The sequence below is a fragment of the Vigna unguiculata genome, chromosome 7 (assembly GCF_004118075.2).
Source record: "Vigna unguiculata cultivar IT97K-499-35 chromosome 7, ASM411807v1, whole genome shotgun sequence".
Lineage (NCBI taxonomy): Eukaryota > Viridiplantae > Streptophyta > Magnoliopsida > Fabales > Fabaceae > Vigna > Vigna unguiculata.
The window spans coordinates 29962972-29984825 of NC_040285.1; the positions used below are offsets into that span (position 1 = coordinate 29962972).

Sequence of the window (21854 nt, forward strand, 5' to 3'; positions counted from 1 at the left end):
ACTCATCTCCAAGTTCAATTTCAATATTTTTTATTTTATAAATTACATATTTTTAAAATAATTTTATATCATAATTTAAACCATTCTAGATATAATTTTCATTCGTAAATTTCATTATACTATATAATATATATTACAAAATTTAACTCTTGTAGTTTTGAATTATAAAATCAAAGCTTAAATATCTTCAATATTCAGAAAATTTGACTTTCCTATTTAATGATTCAACAATAATTTTGCTTTCAATTCTATTAAAATATTACTTTAATATTATAATTATAATTTAAAATCTTTGTAATACAATTCCTTTTTTTAATACATCATAAACAATGATTTAGAAAAAATAATAAAATTATTAACTATACTATAGGCATCAATTTGACCAATGACCCATGGATCAACTTTAACTCACTCTTTGCCAAGTCTCCTTTTATTTATGTAGTCCTAAATGAGGGAGCCAAAAAAAAACCTAGTCTCCAAAACCCCCTCTTAAGTGGGTTAGAACCAAAACCAATGTGAGTTTGATCCACTAAAATCCTTTAACTAATTCTTAAAAATAATATTTAAAAAATTTAATGGTATATTTAAAATAATAATATATTTTTCAGGTCAATTGTCGATTATCGAGTTAAGTTGACCTAAATCAAAAGTTTAATAATTTAATTTAAAAAAAATAATATATTTTTTATATTTAAAAACAAGTTTATGGACCGAAGTTGACCCATAAGATTTTTGTGGACCTTTTGATTCTATGGATTTTTTTAATTTGAAACCTTTCGGCCATGTGGGTTTTTTGATTTCAATCCACTTGGGCCAGAGTCAAATCTTATGAATTAGACCAAATTGACTGTTATGCAAATTACATTTTTAAATAACTAATTACCATTTTAAAAAATATTTTATAAAAAAATAACCAGTATTTTTTTCCTTTTCCTGACGCAAACTAAAAGTATTTTTGTTATTCGTAATTATTCAGTAATAACATATATATATATATATATATATATATATATATATATATATATATATATATATATATATATATAAACGAACTTAACGTAATATTATTGTTCATACTATATTTTAAAAAATAGTAAACAATTATATTTATTTATTAAAAAAATAAATAATTGAATTAAGGATATAAAAACAATATAATTATTTAAATCTTAAACATGTTTTATTATCTTAATATCATTAATTGATAATATTTTAATTTTATGGTTAAAAAAATTATAATTAGTGGTAAAAACTAGCAGATTAAGGGAAATGATAAGAAGATAACACAACACAAATTAAGAGCTTAAAAAAAAAAAGGTATAATTACTTATTTAGTTCCCTGATTTTCCGGTTTAATTCAATTTGGTCTCCTTATTATTGGTTGGTTTAATTTAGTCCTTCAATTATTTAAAAAAAATTCAATTTGGTTATTTCCGTTAGGTTGGAGTTGACACCGTGTTCGTATAAGACACGTGTTGTGTCAAACCATGAAATTTTTAATTTTTTCTTATTTTTAATGTTTTTTCTAAAAATTTATAAATATTACGTGTCAGGTTTCCATCGTGTCACGTGTCAATTTACAGTCATGACACGTGAAAGTGATAATAGTTATTTTCAATTTAATCCTCTAGTAAATTTTTGGTTCATTGTAATACCCTATTTTTTAAAATCATCAAATTTTGTTCTCTCCAATTTGAGATTAAATTAGTAAATAAACTTTTATATATATATATACACACACACATGTTACACTAATCTTTTTGAATACATGCATCAAATCACTTTACCTAAATATTCAAATTATTTAATACTTGATCCGTGTAAAAAATTCAAGTGTAAAAGATTACAAAGATGGTAAAATATAAAATAATTTGAGTATTTAAGTAGAGTGATTTGATGTATATATTAAAAAAAGTAGTGTGACATGTATATATAAGTTATAATTAAGTTTATTCACTGATTTGGTTTCAAATTTGAGAGGATAAAATTAGATCGTTTTAAAGAATAAAGATACTAAATTTAACCAAAAATTTAAATAGGGAATTAAATTGAAAACAATTATTATCACTCTCATGTGTCACAATTGTAAATTGCCATATGACACGACAGTAACATGACACATGACCGTTTATAAATTAAAAAAATAAAAAAATTTCACGGACTTGACACGTGAATTGTACGGTGTTAAGACAAACCTAACTAAGATGACAAAATTGAAACTTTTTAAATAATTAGAAGATTAAATTGAATCAACCAATAATAAGGAAATCAAATTGAACGAACCAAACAAATTAAAAAACTAAATTAATAATTATAAAAAAAATTACATAACATAAAATCAAAGATGGGTCACCTTGGTGAAATTTAAAATCTTCTAGAACTACGGATTTTTTAGTCCCCTCTTCAACTTTACTCAAATTGTGAATTTCCTATTTTCTTTTGTATTTTTATAAAGGAAAATGTATTTTTAACAACTCAATTTTAATAATTTTCTCTTACAGTTTGATATATTATGTTAAGTGGTATCTAATTTTTCATTTTTTTATTTTTTATACTTTTAAATCAATTAAAAAACATCAAGTTATAAAAGAAATTTATCAAAATTTAATTATTATTTTACTTTTATAAAACTCAATTTTAGTTAGTGAATTAGTTCTGGAGTTAAACAAAAATAGGTGAATTTAATTATTTTTTCGACCTAAGAGTAAATATTTATAATAAATATCAAACTAATGATAAAATGAATTTTAAAAAGGTTATAGAAAAATTAGAAATAAAGCAGTTTGGATTGTAATATGAATTTGAATGTCCATGTACTAAAGAATATTCAGTCCATAAAAAAGAAGAAGAAAAAATTACTGTGAAATTTGAAAGCTTGTGTTGCATCTTCTCTTTCCCGCCTTCAGTCACAGACAGATCCGATGCTATGGAACCCTAATGGACGACGCAAAATACGTTAAACTGTACCAAACACTCTCCAACGCCACCGTTCCAGATCCAATTTTCGAAGGCAAAGACCATCGCGGTGTCTGCGAAACCCTCTTCGACCAACTCCACTCCATCTTCCGCCGATTCTTCTCCGCTCTTCCTTTGTGCCACCGCCATGACCTTCTCTCTCGGTCCCTTCCGCCTCCGCATTCGGGGCTGTGGCCAATTGTTGAAGAACTTTCTCTCATTCTGCGCTGCTGTCTTCTTCTCCTGACGCTCCCGCACTCCGACCAGAAGTTCTTCCTTCTCAAGGGCCGCTCTCTTCTTCGCATTCTCAATTCCTTCCTCTCTTTCCATGTCTCCGAACATCGCGGCGTGCGCTTTCGCAACTTCCTCACCGACGAGGACTTGGACCTCGATGATTCTTGTCGTCCGTTTCTGCGCGCGCTGCTTGAGGTGGGTTTCGTGTTGATATAGTTCATATTGTAATATACGTGTGTTCTGCAGCTGTATGCTCCAATTAACGGGTTAATGTTATCTTATATGATTTTGGATTTGGTTCCTAATTGGATGTAGCTTTTGTTTTAAAAGGTTTTTGTCTGTTTAGTTTTTAAATCTATAATTCTGTTATCATTTTCTTGTATATTTAGAACCTGTTTGAAAATACTTCTTCTTAAGTGCTTACTGTAGTACAAAATAAGAAATAAGAAGGTAGAATGGGTTGTACTTATTTCGTAATTAGAATTTATCGTTTTACTTAATCTTTTGGATATTTTTGCTGAGAAAGCTGTCTAACTTAGAGTAGATGGTAGATTCATTTTTATTTTATGAAGACAATGCTGTTGGGTCGTGTGATAAACATTTTTTTCAGAAGCTGCGTAAAGTAAATATTTTTTGTGTGGATCTAACAATGGTGTTAGACTGTGCTAAACATTTTTTTCTTAAGCTGCTTGAAGTAAAGTTTTCCTTTTTAATCTGAATAACTTCTAGTTGGTTCGAGTTTGACAAATAACCATTATTATATTGCCTCTGACATGACCAAGTCAGTTTGGAGCCCAAGAAAACTGTTTCATTTTCTCTATATAATGCAATTGTTTCTATCCTCCTCATTTCTTGTATGTATGTGTTTTCCACTTTGGATTCCACATACACCATTTATTTTTGTCCCCAAATTTTCAATCTGCTGCCCACGTGTAACCTCGATGGACAGCTATAATGTGGCAATGGGCGGGCAATGGGTTCTGCTTTTAGTTTTATGGTAAAACCATCTGGTTTCTGGAAATAAAATAAAGTGGAGGAAACCAGTAAATGGAAAAAAGTAGCTTTTGTTTCATCAGCTAATTTAAGTTTTTAGTTCCAGTTTGTATGGGACCAAAAGTCTATGTGATAGTGATATTAAATTATTAATTATTAATGATTGTTACACCTATTGTGGTCAGGGAGATTGTTCCAGGATTTGAACTTGTAAATTTCAGGTCACCAGGCAACAGTCTACCGCTGTGCCAAAGCTTGTCCCTCTAGTTTTGTGCATTTTAAACATCTGCCACATAGAAATTTGTATAGGATTCTTACTGGAGTTCTATTAATCTAAACTTGAACATGTTATCTCAGGTATTTGCAGATGAACTTTTAAGACACCAGCCATTGAGAAGGTATCTTATGATGGCTGATTCAGTATCTTCTATCCATGAAAAGCTTTTCGTTTGTCATTTCAACCAAGGTGATATTGCCATTGTCCTGGAGGTGTTATCTTCTCATTTCATCCTGTCAGTTTCTGATGAGAAAGCAGTTGAGGATTTCACAGTTAGATTATTTTTACGTTGTGATAAGGATTTCAGATGTTCTGAACTTAGCATTGCGCCCTCCATTGTGTTGTTGCATGACCCTGTTGTGCTCGCTGCACCAAAGATGTTCCAGGCACACATAGTTTCAATGGTTTCTGAAGCCATTTGTTCTGGCTTATCTTCAGAGCTTTTAGCCAATTTCAACCTAATAGCACTGCAAAAATCTGTTATCTTGTACTCTACACACGTGTCTAGTTTGCAAATAGATGGCTTTCGTGTTGAATTGAAATGCTCCGACTCACACCTTCTTGACAAAGGTCAGCTAAAATTTGAATCTTATATTCAGCATGGCACCAGAAGCAGATTAAATAAAGTCTTATCAAAATCAGATGATTCATGCGATTCTTATCAATGCAAATTGTTTTCGAAAACAAAAAGGGATCTTTTGGCCGAGTATATTGCATTTATGAAGGAGAGACAGTACCTATTTGATGATTCATTAAGGGAAGGGATTACCTCAATCTTAAGTTGCCTAATCCATCAAGCCTTCTCTCAAGAGGCCGCTGGAGATGCAGTATACAATATAAAGGAAAACATTAGTGCGCAAGATATATCTCTTCTTGGATCCATAATGAAGCTGATGAGTGTTTCATTGCTTCAAGCAATTAAGTATCTACGTAATAGTGGTGATTCAGATTGTTTGAAAACCATGAAAAGTGCCACTGTGCGTGAGAAGTATGATTTCTTGATCAGCATCATTGACCATTTTCAACAGTTTAAGATCTGTTTACCAATTCAAAGTTTCTTGTATGATGAGATGAAAATTCAGAAATCAAATCGCAAAGTCTCTGAGGCATTGCTCGTGCACTTCATAGGCTTGCTATCTTTAAGTTTTAACAATGGACTTGAATTGCTGGCAAAGGGGTGTATATCCGTACTTATGGCATTGATGTATCTGTTTGTTTTTGAAGAGGGGGATTTACATGCTTTGGGATCATTGAAGGGTTTGTCATTACCACCTTGCTTGTCCGAAATTTCATGTGATAAGAGTGGAAAGGTGAATTGTGTGTCTTTGGTTCTCATGAACTTGAATTTAGTTTATATTTCACTCTAAATTGTTGGTAAATTTTGCAGGGTGCAAGAGATAAGCAATCTGTCTATAAAGTTGTAGCAGAGTTTCGTAGAATTCAATCATGTACTTTGAGGTACGTATCGTATCTATGTCTTTCTAGGCTTTACATGGTGTTGTCTTTACAGATTCTCAATTTCTCTATTCAAGCATGTAATTTGAGGCTTGCTTAATGGGTGCTTGAGTAGCCATCATAACTTCAATTCATTGTAATGCCCAAGAAAAAAACACTCTGTAGCGTCATAGTTAGAGGCCCACTAATTTTTCTGTTATTGTTAAGGAGCAGTTGTCTTCTGTCCTAGTTATGGACTCTTTGAAAGCTTGAAGTATTACCCTTTATTTGACTAGATTATACTACATATTCTTTTATCTTGGAATTTTGGGGAATATTTAGATCTTGAGGGACTTCATTTAGTTTAGTGCATTAATGGTACAGAGTTCGAGGGATTCCATGTAGTTTAATTTAATATTGGTTCCACTTCTGATATTTAGATTGCATGAACTATTATTGTGTTATTTTATTCATGCATTTTTTTCCCACCCAAATATTGTAACAAACATTCTTTGCTTTGTGTTATCCTTCATTCTTTGCTTTGTGTTATCCTTCATTCTTTGCTTATACCCTTGTCTCCCAAGAACATGGCAACCTTCCCTTCTTATCTTCCCATGAACTTTTTCTCAGACCCCCAAACAATGATGATTATGCAATGGATTCATAAGCTCCACTGAAATAAAGTGGCAAATATCTTATATTTCCTCAAATTTTGTGATGAAGTGGACATGTTTTGCGTGATTAAGTTGTCCTTTTTTGTGCTTTTTCTGAACCATCCTGTATTTTTCAGTACGGATTCCTTCACCTCCTGTAACGACGAGAATGGAACAGAGAAAACCTGCGATGGGGAAATGTTTCTTAATTGCATATTAGGAAACCCCAAAAAGTTATCCGATTATGATGAACTTGCAGATTTCCTTGAGTGCAGGACTGGGAAAAATTATTCCAAGTGGTTGAATAGGCGCGAAATATATAGAGATCGTAGGTATCAGAAAAAACTAGAATTAGGGAAGACTAAGAAGAAAACATTCCGGAAGTGTTTTCAGTTTAAAAAAAATGGCCAGTCTTTGAAACGACGGAAAAATGGAATGTTTGTAAAGCATCGGAGATGATAGATCTAAACCATGACCTTTGCCCCGTGTACATGTAAATGAATAACTTATTTTTTTGGCCTCTTCATTCTTGGCCATATTTTTGTACATGGATTTATATTTAGGTTTATTCAGTGGGTTCGGTAGCCAACAGAGTATTTTCCATTTTTCACGACCAAACTTCGGAACACCAACACATCCACTGGGAATTAAAAGGAGAGTTGAAGCTGAGGAGAAAGCGGCGAACAGCTAGCCTACCCTTTCTATATAACTGTGAGCTGATCCTAAATATAGGCACTGTTCATGAGAAGCAGCTTAACACGAGCTAAAAAATTTATGCTAGCGAGACGATGATAGATCTATTCATAAATATAATGTTCGTTAAACTAATGTAAGAGAAAAACATTGAAATGGAACTTCCGTATCTAAATGTGTGTATTTATGTAAAAGATGACAAATCTAATGATAAAGTCATCATACTTTACTTTCTCTTTTATGAAATTATAATAGATATGATTAGAAGTAATATGTAATGCTGTTTGGTTGTCATATACAAGGTATATTTGTTTTTTTGTAATTTTTTTTTTTAAATTTAAACTCTTTGAGGAGTTTCCTAGTCACATATGAACCAACACTATGCTATTGTTGAGTATTGTGTTTTTTCATTTGATCTTACCATAACATTTTATTTGTTATTTTTTCAACATTTTAAATTAACTCTAACAAAAATACAATATCTTGATTTGGAATGTTTATTATTTGGTGACCTTACTTAGTTACAATAAATATAACTAATAATTTGAATATTCTTATGATCTTCATAAATGAGGCATTTTCTAGCAACCATTTTAATAAATTTTAGGATCTATTCGACTCCATCCTAATGACATTGATAATGAGAGTTTAAAAATTGTCTTATTATATTCACTGCAAAAGTAAGTCACAATGAGATAATTTAATTTATCCACTAACCTTTGGTATCTCTCAGGATCAGAGAGAAAGGTTCTCCTTAGTCATGTATAAGTTTGACACTTGAATCCATTGGTGTGTCGAGTCGAGAAGCTTAACATTTATTTTTTTCTTTTTCTTGTCAAGAGCATTGTTTCTTTCAATATAACAAACCATTATTAGACTGTGTCACTTTAATACTAAGAAAAATACCTCAAGTTTATAAGATCTTTTGTTTGAAACTTTTGAACAAGACATTGTTTTAGTTATACATTACCCTCGCTATCACTACCTCTAATATATTATAACAATGCTATTTACATGTATAATAAAATAGATATATCCTTTGAGAGGATGACGAAATAACAAAGAAAGAACTATCAACATCCCTTCATATCATTCGTTAGATAACCGTTTGAAAATGTTCAAACCATACACGGATTGTAGGCAACATACCATATTAAATTAAAGGTTAAAATTGAAATTAATTTCTTTTGAAAATTTTGGACCATTTCATTATAATATTTTTGTTTATACCATTTGATACATATTCGCTTCAATATTAGTTGAGAAATACATTTAAAACGTCAAATAAACTTATAAAAATTTTATTTAAAAGACTAAATTCATGTAATTTTAGAGATAAGAGACTAAATTAGATTTAAAATTTTTAAAAAAGACCAATTCTAATTTTTATTAAAAATTAAAGAATCAAAAATATTTAACCCTAAATTAAAAAGTGAGATAAGAAGCGGGTATTATAATTTATTTTGAGTTATTTTAAGTTCTGGTAATATAAATTGGTTTGAAATTGAGTCGAAAAGATTTAGGAAGAATTAGTCAATGGAAAAATGAGTTTTATGTTTACATAATAGTTACTTTTGCACGATTCCAGAAGTAATAATATAAATACTCAAACAAGGTAATAAATTATTCAATGACTTAAGAGACTTGGGATAAGGATACATGATTGGAGGACTAGTTGATATTATTTTATTTTTTCAAACATTGTGACATAAAACCTATCAATCATTCATTAATCACTTGGATATAAATATAAAAGGAAATGCAAAACCAACCTTATTTATTCAGATGAAATTATTAAAAGTGAGAAAGTAAAATAAAAGAAAAAAGTGAAATTAAGATTGCTTAAATTATAAAAAAGAAGATAAAACCAAGTAGAAAATGAAATAAATTTATTTATTATCTTAATAGATAAAACACGAAAGTTCTATAAATGCTTACTATATAATAAATTATATTTTTAAATTCCCAAAATGAATTATATGTTTTTTAGGTAAATGATTATATCTTCCTAACAAGGTAATATATCACATAAATACATATTATTAATAAAACATTTATGATATAATTAATTATTTGTTTTATCTTGATTATTATGTAATTTACATATTAATAAAATAATTCATTTGTTTACTTTTCATCACAAATTTCTTGAATTTTGTATAGAAAGTTGCTCTTTATTTTTATAAATCGCGCTTTCACCATTTCGTTGAAAACAAAATGATTTAGTACGTTTTTTTAACACATTTCTCTCCTCTATGCACATAACCATACAAAAGATTGATGTGTAGTTAGAAGTGAAACATCATTAGACTATGATACATGTGGTCAACCATTAGAATAATAAGAACTATATATCACTAAATAAGTTAATCGTCTCGTTCATAAAAGACATTGAAAAATTAATTCTATAACAAATGCATTTAAATCCTTTAGTCCATGGAAGAAGAAGAAATATTTACTTTACAAGTTAATTTTATAGAAAATACATTTAAATCCTCTTAGTTCATAAGAGAATAAACTATGTATTCTAATATTGAAGTTCTACAATAGTATCTTAATATTAAATTTTATAAAACTATTTTTACATTCAAATATATTTTAAAAATCAAGTTAACCATAAATAAAACAATATTTTATTATTAAATTATTATATTATGGTTTAATTTATTTACTTCACCTACTTAGAAAGTAAATTATTATTATTTTCTTAAAACTAAATTGGTAATACCTCAAATATTTAAAGATTAAATCGACGTCCTAAAAGATAATATATGCATTATTTATTTACTATGATATCAATTGAAAATATTATATTTGTGTAACAAAATTCTCATTTTAGTGGTAGTATGTGTTTACATGTCGTATTATTATGTCCCTCATTTTCATATTTTTGCACCTATATTTTTCAATGTCTCTTCTACATTTTGTCTTATTATAATCTTTAACTACACTCTTCTCTTGATTTTCTTTAGGCCTCCAAGTTCACTTCTATTTTTTGATAGCTAAATCTCATTAAAATATGTGATTAACTAAATATTTTATCCGTTCATTGTTGTTACTCTATGTCTATAACTACATCTTTTGGATAACATTTGTCAACATAATTCATAAAATTCAATTTTTTAAATTAGAGAGTAATCAATATGATGGAGTCTTGGTTAGGACCACCATAGAAAATTAGAGTTCGGGAAGAGTTGATAAAATTCAAAGACATCTCAGATTAGATTTGGATCATAAAATATGAATTCCTTTTTGTAAGTTTTGTAATGTTTATGTTTGAGTCTTATCAGACCGTTAGTCATGTTGAACTTTTTGGTGTTTTGGTCCACAATATATAAGTCCTTGTGAAACACTTTATATTTGAGTTATATGAAAAATTGAGTTTTCTATAAGTCTCGAGGCTTGAAACCACTAGTCCTTATATTTGAATCTCATATCCAAAATGCTGGATCTTCCTCACTTATTTTGGAATCTTTTTTAATTAGTGTGTTTTCCTCCCGTTTCGCAAACTCCCAAATCAACGTCTTTCATTCTTCTTCCATTCGTTATAGGGTTCATATTCACTTTCATTCAAAACCTAAATTCACTCAAAATCTAAGACGATCCTATATTACAATATTTACCTATAAGGCCAAGTAAACCTAAAAGTTATCTTTTGCAAGAATTTCTATTTATGGTAATTATAAAATTATGACATTATTGACTAATTTCAAATTCCTTCTTTGTCCCAACGATCTAATCTCCAAATTAATGAATCTCAAAGTCTAACCTTTTTAAGGTCCAAAAATTTTACCTCAATATATAATCTTTTAATTATTTGATAGAATAAAACTCTAATCCCAAATTATACCTCATTATCCTTATTTTTAGATGTCTTATCAAGAACAACTTCATCTAAATAATCACTATTAAACATCTTATTCTTAATGTCTTTTGCAGACAATATCTGTGACAACAAAATATGTCTATTTTACCTTCTTGATTGGACTTTTATTCGATCTATGTTCTTTATTTCTTTTATTGGAATTTAACAAGCCTGAAATAACTCCTACTCTAAAATGTATTAGGTAAGTAATCATTACATTTTTTTCATAGATACATTAATCAAGTTCAACACAAACATGTTTATTGTTGGTTGATTATCTTTGATGACTATCTTTATCATATTCACTACTTCATGCCTTTTGTTTTATATTGTCTATGTCCATTTCACTCTATTAAATTCTGAAAAATGTTATCTAACAACTTTTATAAAAATAAAATAATTTTAACAAAATTAACTTTTGTATTTCTAAAAAAATAATAATAATAAAAAATACTGTCAAATAGATGTAAAAGAGTATTCTGATATCAAAATACCATTGTCTATATACCAAACATCAATTCCACTCTACCAAAATTTGAAATAAGAACGTACAAAATAATATTCAAAACAAGTGCTCTATATTCCTATGTGTAATCTAACTAAACATACCTAAGATGATCATATTTTGTAGAAGAAATCATCACCGATACACCTTCATCCCACCTTCACTATTCATAAACATTTCAATTTCAAGCTTCACCTGAACTAAAAAATGTTAGCTAAAACTTTTATTTCTAAAAACTCAATCTTTACAAATGTACAACCAAACTTCTAAACGCGAATTACACAAATGTGTTCTTTTACACTAAATACACTCCCGTTACTTTCATAATTGAAAAAATTTCTTTTTACCTATCTATTTTTTTTTTTTTGAAGAATAAACTGCTTTGTCAATAACTTACTCATATTGATATTACCAATGAGAAAATCAGAACTGCTTCCATCACCCATGTTAGTATGTTACATCATTCAAACACATATAGTTTCAAACAAGAACTACTCTCTGATATGATTGTTTTTAATTATGCAACAATAATAACATGGTTGCCACGTTTTTAAGAAATCACACACTATAATGCACTTAAAAAAAAATATGAAAAATATGATTTTTTTAAAGTAATAAACTGAGAAAACGACAATTAATAGACACTTATAATATAATAGAAATACATTATTTATACATAAAAATATCCATATAAATTTTAGAAAATAATTAAATAGCGTCCATTGGAAACTATTAAAAATAATACTTTGAAATGATTTAGTAATATCTCACTTGTCTGTTTTACATACCCATATCATGAACTTTTCTTTTTGTTTTTTCTCACACATACAACGATCATGCACCAAGACAAAATGTTCCACGTCAGACTCTCACGAAGAAAGTGTTGAAAAACGGAAATACACGAGTTTAACGTCTCCTCTTGATTTTGGAGAGCTTCTATTTTAATTTCGTTATTAAATAGTTACTGTTAAAGTCTTTAATAGGTTCCTTAATTGAAAATTTTAATTAGTTTTTACATTAATTTGTAATTATGTTTTTTCTAGAATCCCAAATTCAATATTTCTAACAATTTTAATTGTCATTAAAAGATTCAATTATAAAATCCGTAGAAAATCAGTAATCTAATTACAATAATTTAATATTAATAATTAATTATTTTTTTTCCAAATAATTCAGACAATTTAACCTATAATAAACTTATTATTATTATTATTATTATTATTATTATTATTATTATTATTATTATTATTATTATTATTATTATTAAAAAGTATGTTTAACTTGGAATTAGAAAGTAAACTGAGAACAGAGCAATTAATAAAAGGAATGAATGACTAACTTGGTGTGATCGGTTTTCAAACCAAAGAATGGTGGGGCTGTAACTCTATTCCAATCCCATGGCACCATCATCGCCTCCGCCGTCCGATAATTCCGACGCCGAGCGCCGACTACGCGAAGCGGAGGAGCGCCTCCGTGACGCCATCGAGGAGCTCCAGCGGCGGCAGCGCCGGGCCGCCGCTCATGCTCAGCACCACCTCCGCGTGGAATCGCCTCCCTGCGATCATGGCCCCGACGAATCATGCGTCGCTCACGCCATTGGCAACCTCTGTCAGACCTTCCTTCTCTCCTATGGCGTCAGAGTCGGCATTGGTATACTTCTCCGCGCCTTCAAGCTCGTTCGGAGGCAGTCCTACTCCTCTCTCCTCGATCTCAAGGTTAGTTCAAATCAAATTAGGGTTCCGAATTTGCCTTCTATAACAACATTGATTTTTTACTCGAATAAAATCTCCTCCTCGTGTCAGATTTGAGGTTTGTTTGTTTATCTGAAACATTTTCTCTTAAACTTTAGTCGTGTTTTGATCGGAATGAGCAGAAAGTAACAGAATCAGCGTTTTGGAGTAGCTTAAAGTGGAATTTAAAGCAATTGCGATTTCATATACTTTATTTTAATATATTTTATTGAAATTGATCCAGCATATGTTATTCAGTTCGGTTCAATTCTTTTGTAGCTAATATTCTTGAGTGGAACTGTGTAGCTTTAAGTTGTTGTTAGGTAATATGTATATTGCGTGGAAGTATTGACAGTATTGTTGTAGATGTTAGTATTTCGGTGTTTGTACTAGTGAAGAATATGTGAGGTTATGGATGTTGTTTTTTGTTGTTTCCAGCAACTTGTTTCAGAGAAAGATCTAATAGTAAGGGAAGAAGCATGCCGAATTGGTTTACTTTTTGGTGGTTTCACTGGATCTTATCATGCTCTTAGATGTTTGTTGCGTAAATTGAGAAAGAAAGAGACACCACTTAATGCGTAAGTTGCAAGTCGAACCACTTCCTTGATTTATTTTTCTGGCTTTTCTACTTGAATGATTTATTTTATTTTTAAAATTTTTGTTCATCTATATTTAAAATACTTGGATATTGTTTTATGCTGTTTGTGTTTGCACCTGTTGCTTATTTATGACTTTGTTTAGGGCGATGATGGTGCAGCATTTTAGCAGGTTCAGTAGCTGGTTTCTCAATTTTGGCGTTGAATGATTCAAATAGGAGACGTACACTGGCTTTGTACCTGTTGGCTAGGCTGGCCCAGGTATTCTAAAGTGTATCCCCGAAATGATTTCTGAGCAATCTGACTTACGTGGATGTATTTAATGCATTTTTAGCCTTTTGTAAACGATTTGCATATGCCAGGCTAATGCATATTCTTATATACTAGTGTGCTTATAACTCTGCAAAGTCTAAGAACAAGTTTCACCTTTGGGGGAGTCATTGGAGGCATGGAGATTCATTGCTGTTTGCTATTGCTTGTGCACAGGTATTTAATCCTCACTCTGAATTTTTGGGCTAGGGTTTACTGTTAACTATCACTTTGTAATCTTTATGTGTGTCTGATAATTGATATTGGTAAAATTACAATAAAACTAGCGTGAAGCATTTTTATAGATATGAGCAAGAATGTTATTTGATGAAAAAGCTTTTATTGTTACAAAGCTTCATACATAGCCAATCCTGGGGAGAGAAAAAAATGAATAGTTGTTGGACAAAATACAACACTTTTTACTTTTCTCACAAGTCATTTCACAATAACACGTTTCTATCATTTAGCACTTTCTTATAATTAGCTGGGAGACGCCTTGTGGGAATGTTTATTCTGTATTTGTCTTAATATAGCCCATGTAGCTGATTCCTCTTATGCTCAAAATGTTAAGTAAATTACCTTGTATAACGAGTAGTTAATATCTTATACTTGATTGTTTCTTGGGAGATGCTTGATGAGTTCCTCAATTATCTGTAAAATATTTGTCATTATTGCTTTCATGTAATGTAAACCTTAAAATTGTTGTCTATAGCATCTCATCTTTTGTCATGTTTCATGAAATTACTTTTATTAATTTTACAATTAAAAAAATATTTCAGGTTATGTATGCCTTTGTTATGCGTCCAGAGAGCTTGCCAAAATCCTATCAAGACTTTATTCAGAATACTGGGCCAGTTGCAGAGCCTGTGTACAAGGCTGTGAGGGATAGTTGTAGAGGTCATCCAGTTGATGTTACTTCACTACATACCTACTTATCTCATGTAGGAAGGTCTGACTATGTAAAGTTGGAAGGATTTCCCTCCATTATTCCATGTTCCATCATTCATCCTGAAACAAATTCTTGTTTAGCCCATCAAGTAAAGGCAACTTCAACAACGTTTAAGAAAACATTCCCGCTTTACTTCTCTTTGACCTTTGTGCCTTTTGTTGTTCTGCACCTACAGAAGGTATTTTCTTACTAAATTATTTCTGTTAGTATATCGGCAAATCATATACTTGCATAATTTATCAAGAAAATAGGTTTTTTTTTTTCTTTTTTTTTTCTTTGTAAAGAGAACTGTTATGCATAATTTGGAAGTGTTTGTGGCAAGTGTCCTTTCTAAGGCACTGAAAGGAAAACACAGCTAGTAAATTGCCGGTGGTTAGGTTCCCTTTTTTATTTTGCTGGCTTACAAAACTTTAAATTTTAAATTTTTATGCATTGTCAGTGTAAAGCACACAGTTATGTATGACTTTTAAGCTATTGTTATTGTAAGAGTCAACGAACTTGACCATATAACCTATATGACATTTTGTGATTGGTCAGTGCATAACACTATTTACTCTTAACTTTATGCTACAACTTAGCTACTTACTGCCATTCTTGTTTTAATTTAAAGTAACACGTAGTGGACATTCAAGTTTGAAATTGTTATTTTTTCCTTTTCATGCAATTTAGTACATGAGAATAGTTAAATGAAGAATTTTTCAAAGTTCAGTACTGATTTCCAGTTTCCTATTGAGGATTTCTTAAGCATAGGCTCCTTATCTTTATCCTAATATAGTGCACTTGTCGAGGTGTCTCAGTTCCCGCAGTTTGAAATAGTTCATTAGGGTATAGGTAATTGAACACTTATGATGATTACTTGTATTTGTGGTTTCATTCTTCACCCTTTTCTTCAATCTAACCATTTTGATTTTTTTGTATTTTCAGTGTTATTTTTTAATTTTAAGATTGAAACAAATGTTTTACTGAAATCTTGCTAATTTTAACAGAGTTGTTTTTGTGCTTTGAATAAGATAACCAACTTCTGTCTACATCAATCAGCGTTACTACTCTTAACTTTTACTGCTGACATTTCTGTAATTTTTTATATTTTTCTTTTACTGATGTGAAAGTTTGTTTTTCAGTTCACTGATGCTCCTTTCCGTACTTTCTGGCTTGCCATCAACGGAGGTGTTCGCTCGACGACATTTTTGTCTGCTTTCGTTGGAATCTTTCAGGTGTATTTTGTTGTTGCTCTCATTGTTACTATAATATTTTTTATTGGTAAATGTAATTTTAATGTTCTGTGTGTCTTTCTGGTTATGCAGGCAGTCATATGTTTACATAGAAAAGTTTTTTCAAGAGATCACAAGCTGGTATATTGGATAGCAGGTGGAATATCTGCCCTATCTGTGCTACTGGAGAAAAAAGCTAAGCGTGGTGAGCTAGCTTTATATGTTCTTCCCAGAGCAGGAGATTCTCTATGGTATATCTTGGTGAACAGGCACCTCCTTCCAAATATCAGGAATGCTGAGGTATGCCCTCTTGACTTATTTATTTATTTCTTTTTAAGTAAAGAAGGAATGCAAAACCATCACCATATAAATTTCAATTCCGACTAGGTTGACATACCAAGCTATATTAATTATTTGCTGCATACATAAATATCATAAAAAATAACAAAAAATATAAAAGAAAATGAAGGGACTGTACAAACCTCACTCAAGAAACAAACCTCTGACTTGGTAGACTTCATCTAATCCTATAGAAAGAAATCAAACAGTAAAATCTGGAATAAGATCCCATGACATGTACGTCTGTGTCTAATCCCCAGAGCAGAGAGTTCGTTTGCACAATGGTTTCTCTCTATTTATATGAGATGCATGAAATCTCATACTCCCAAGCTACACAACATATTCTGCCACCGATTATGAAGATGCCAGAGAACAATGTGATAGTGGCAGAAAGCTTGAACTACCAACGTAGAGTCTCTTTCAATTCATAGACTATACCATCCTTTCTCAATTGCAATTCCAATACCTCGGATAGCACCAGGAAGTTTGCATAATTAACTAATTGTAGACCAAGATAGTTAGTGAAACAACCAACAATGACAGCAGCTCTACCATGAAATAGGTCCCCACAGGCTGCAAGACCAAGAGCACCATGAGCAGCTCCACCAATATTGTACTTCATCCAAAAACAGGGTGGAGATAGCCAAAAGTACTGGTATGACAGAAGGAACTAGATCCACTTTAATAGAGATGCCAAATGCTTTTAGAATGCTGAAATCTTTCAGCATAGATTTTCCATAATAAGAGCACAAATTACCAAATATTAAGATAGAGAAGACATGTAGATTTTTGGAATAATGAGTCATACATCATTCAAAACAAGTAGATTTTTGGCTACACCTAATGCCATCAGTGACAAAAAAAGATGGCAGCTTGATGATTAATACGAAGCATCAGTACATAGCAACACCCAATCAAGCCTTTTATGATTAATATGATCATGCACACATGAATTAACTAGAACTTAAGAACGAATGGACTAGTGTGCAACATTTTCAATGTGTTTCCCACAATGACCATATACCAATCACATTTAAGAAGATTATCATCCATGGCATGCCTATTATAGTATAATCTCCATATCAAATTTCATACCATATACCAACCACATTTAAGAAGATTATCATCTATGGCATACACATTTAAGATGGGTATAAATTTTTACTTCGGGGACATAAATGTACTCGCCCTGCCTATCACCACACCACACCTATTTAAGAGACATACCTTATTCATTCCACTTATGAGTTTCAAATCACCATGGAGGAATCTCCCATATATACTTCTTCTAGAGTTCCTTGAAGAAAGTCATTATTCACATCAAATTGGTGTAATCTTCGCAGCCAATTTGACTTTATATTTGTCTATTGTCCAATTTCACTGTAAATATCCATTTGCACTTTACGACCTTTTTGTCGCTTGGTTAGTAATGCATTCATCTTCTTTCATGGGTTGAGTCCAGTCCAGTTTTCACTTTTCATGGTTTCTTGAATTGAGGTAGGAATTTTTGAGGTATCAATGACAACATTAAATCTTTGATGTTTATTTGAGAGATTATCACTGCAAACATATTGAGAAATGCAATATTTAGCACACTATATTTTTTTCTTTCTCAGTGCAATGGGTAAAATCTCAATAACACGTGTCTCCTCCTCACTATTATCTTCAGGATTCTTACCTCGGAGTTAGACAACTTTTCTTGCACTGAAGCCAAAGTGAATTGTTGCCTTTAATATTTTTTGTTAAAGAATTAGTCTTCTTCCTCATTGTAGGCCGGTTCTATGCCAACTGTATTGTGCATCACTTAGATATTGGACATCCTGCAAAGATATAGTAATTACATGAATAAGAGCTAATTCACTTCAAGTGTTTTCTCCCGTTGAAACGGGAGGGCTGGCAAAAAAAAAATGTTTTGTGAAAGGTGATATCCATAGAACAGTTGTACCCCTTTTTGTTAAGAGGGATAACCAATAAAGACATATTTAAGTGTTCTAGGATCTAATTTACTGTGACTAGAATTATAAGAGTGACAAAAACAGCCCATCTAAATATCCAAGATAGACTTGACACGAAACGAGAAGAGGGAACAAAAGAGAATATAAACTCAATAGGAATAATGTCATTAAAGACACAAATGTGTAACCTATTGATGAGGTATGTGACCATTAACCCAACTTCTCCCTCATAGCTTTTGGGAACGTACATGTAGAAAAAGAAGGCTCTAACTACTTCTAGAAGATGACAATTCTTCCTTTTTGCAACCCCATATTGTTGTGGAATGTTAACACGTGTTAGTTCATGAATAATACTTTTATGAGACAAAAATTTGGAGAATTCATGATTCACATATTCAGCGCTATTATCAAATCTAGTTCTTTTTTTTTTCCAAATTGAATTTAGACAAGATGAAGAAAATTAACAGAGATTTGAAATAACACATATTTACTTTTCATATGTGAGGCATGTATAATCATGAATAAAAGTATCATACCGTTTTATTCCAGAAATAGATTCTAAAATAGGTCCTCAAACATTAGAGTAGTTAAAATCAAATGAGAAATTACTCTTTATATTACTAATAAAATAAGATGCACGGTGATGCTTTGACAATTGCTATATAACAATTAAAATACTCAAGAGACTTTTTGGTAAACAAAGGAGTGAACACAGATTTGATAAGGTTGAATGAGGGATGCCCAAGTCTTCTATGATGAAGCCATATTTGGAAAGTACCCATGATTCTGATGTTGCATGATGACTTATGACCTCCTTTGTTTTGGACACTAACCTATAGATTCTAGTATGCTCCTTAGCAATTAAAATTGTCTTCCTTGTGCTAGGGTATTGAGATACAAAGTAACGAGAGAAAGTTAATAGTTCAAATAGTTGTCTACAGAGATAAGACTATTTGTGGGACATATGAAATATCCTTCATGTACCTTGTTCCTTCTTAATGGCCTTAGAAAACAAGCTGAAAATCTTAAGTGGTATGATTTTCTTCATCTACTTGATCTTTGCTTCTCGAGGAGACAAAATTGGGTCAACTCGAGCAACCTCAACAAATGAACCTCTGACCACAGTTTCTAATTTACTCTTCCAAACTTTTCTTGGCAAGTCTTGATTTGAGGATCAACAGATTTTGAATCAAGTCTTTTACAATTACTGGAAGACGTTTATGAGAAGTAACAAGAAAAGGAAGTGCCATGGATTGCAAGCAAGGAGAAAGAAGGTTTCTTGAAGTACATGACATGACTCACCAATCACATCTCCTTGTCCAGTTTTCTGTTAACTTCTCAAATTGCAATGAGTTAACTCTTTTCTGGTCTGTTTTTCTAGCATTTTTCGAAAATACTTTCTTGTATTCTTGTAACAGCCGTACGCTGTTTGAGAAAAAAATTAGTTTTTACTGATAGATGTTTTTTGACCTTCAATATATCCATGCAGTTAGTGAATGTGATCAGTTTGAAAACAATGCCTCCCACCATTGCCGCTCATTTATTGTCTTCTTCATTTCATAGTTAATCATGTTCATCATTCTTGTTTTCATTTTTCTTAAGGGTTTAAGGTTCTTCATGGTTTAGGAATTGCGACAACTACAGAAATTGTTTCATTTCATGCTTTCAACTTGTACAGGTTTTCTTGTTTTCTCTGTGTATGGGAGGAATAATGTATTACTTGGAACACGAGCCAGAAACCATGGCTCCATTTCTGAGGGGCCTGATCCGTCGCTTCCTTGCGAGCAGAATCAGCAATCCAAGCCCACCATTTAATAGAACTGCTTCCTACGCATACCTGCAAGCTATTGATGGCATGACGCCACCAACATTACAAGAGAAGAGGAATACTGAATCTTCCGAAAAGTACAATCTTGAATCTATTCCTGGGCTTTAACATTGTTTTTTTTTGGTTGGGAAAAGGGGTGGTCTCTGAACTAATGTTTCTTATATTATATTAGGTTATAGGTTATCCTTGTATTGGGAGCCAGTTCTATGTTAGAGGTTCTCCATTTTTTATTGATTGCCAATGAAGGTGCTCTTAATGTTTAGGTGTTCCTCTTTCTAATTGTGTGCGATTGTCAAAAAAGAAAAAAAGAAAAAAACTGTGTGCCAAAAATAAATAAATAAAAAACATGATCTAATTATGTCTTCAACTTTAGTGAAGTGCTTGATGGAACAATTGATCTACATGATCATATTCTGATAGATAAAAGGGGACCATAATACAATTCAAATTGATTGATACTGAGGTGGCGCGGTGAGCGGATTTTTAACTCTCCATTATCTATTTGAAAATTTTAAAGTATTAAAATGCTAAATTGCTGCAGCTAAAATTTTTTTTTAACATCTTTATAAGTTTCCAAAAAACTATTTTGTTAGTATTTATTATGATTGTAATATTGACTTGAAGAGAAAAAAAAAATAGACAAATAAGATAGACAAATAAATATGACATAATAAACAAACAAATAAGTGGATAGTTACGTATTAGTTTTTGTATAAAGTTTTAACATTTACTATAAATTTTTTCTTTTATTATCCAAAGGGATGCATATCTTATGTATCACAAGTTTGATTATAAGTTACAGAAATCAACCCTTATTACTTGCACTAGGTGGTTGTCTTGAAGAAAAAAATAGAAAAATAAATGGGGCATAATAAACAAATAAGTGGAGAGCTATGTATTAATTTTCGTAAAAAGTTTTAAAATTTACGGATAAATTTTTTCTTTTATTATCCAAAGGGATGCACTTCTTATGTATCACAAGTTTGATTATAAGTTTACTGATCAATTTTTTTTATTATCACAAAGGATGCACTTTTTATGTACCACAAGTTTGATTATAAGATACAAAAATTAACCCTTATTACTTGCACTAGGAGGCTACCTTGAAGAAAAAAATAGGCAAATAGATGGGACATAATAAACAAATAAGTCGAGAGCTACGAATTAGCTTTCCTACAAAATTTTAACATTTGCTCATAAATTTTTTTATTATTATGCAAAGGGATTGACTTCTTATGTACCATTAGTTTGATTATAAACTACAAAAATTAACACTTATTACTAGCACTAGGTGGCTGCCTTGAAGAAAAGAATAGACAAGTAAGTGG

The 21854-nt window shown here is 31.0% G+C and overlaps 2 protein-coding genes across 3 annotated transcripts; both read left to right on the top strand.

Moving 5' to 3' along the window:
- The first annotated feature begins 2847 nt into the window (after positions 1-2847).
- LOC114190703 lies at positions 2848-7508 on the top strand. Its single transcript, XM_028079683.1, has 4 exons — positions 2848-3384; positions 4540-5769; positions 5847-5917; positions 6684-7508. The coding sequence occupies exons 1-4, from the start codon at positions 2938-2940 to the stop codon at positions 7003-7005; spliced, it is 2070 nt and encodes a 689-aa protein (XP_027935484.1). The 5' UTR covers positions 2848-2937; the 3' UTR covers positions 7006-7508.
- A 5434-nt stretch (positions 7509-12942) lies between these two features.
- LOC114192276 lies at positions 12943-20834 on the top strand. Of its 2 annotated transcripts, none has more exons than XM_028081948.1 (8): positions 12943-13324; positions 13778-13917; positions 14097-14196; positions 14323-14421; positions 15024-15371; positions 16315-16407; positions 16498-16704; positions 18413-20364. In XM_028081948.1, exons 1-8 carry the CDS (start codon positions 13007-13009, stop codon positions 18449-18451), a joined length of 1344 nt encoding a protein of 447 aa, XP_027937749.1. In that variant the 5' UTR covers positions 12943-13006; the 3' UTR covers positions 18452-20364. The 2 variants fall into 2 exon arrangements, with proteins under 2 accessions (XP_027937749.1, XP_027937748.1); XM_028081947.1 differs by lacking the exon at positions 18413-20364 and adding an exon at positions 20377-20834 and having other exon boundaries at positions 12945-13324.
- The last annotated feature ends 1020 nt before the right edge of the window (positions 20835-21854 follow it).

Coding starts and splice junctions, on each gene's coding strand:
- LOC114190703 (XM_028079683.1), top strand. CDS start 2,938: ATGGACGACGCAAAATACGTTAAACTGTACCAAACACTCTCCAACGCC. Junction 3,385..4,539: donor TTCTGCGCGCGCTGCTTGAG/GTGGGTTTCGTG, acceptor ATGTTATCTCAG/GTATTTGCAGATGAACTTTT. Junction 5,770..5,846: donor CATGTGATAAGAGTGGAAAG/GTGAATTGTGTG, acceptor TAAATTTTGCAG/GGTGCAAGAGATAAGCAATC.
- LOC114192276 (XM_028081947.1), top strand. CDS start 13,007: ATGGCACCATCATCGCCTCCGCCGTCCGATAATTCCGACGCCGAGCGC. Junction 13,918..14,096: donor AAAGAGACACCACTTAATGC/GTAAGTTGCAAG, acceptor ATGATGGTGCAG/CATTTTAGCAGGTTCAGTAG. Junction 16,408..16,497: donor CTTTCGTTGGAATCTTTCAG/GTGTATTTTGTT, acceptor CTGGTTATGCAG/GCAGTCATATGTTTACATAG.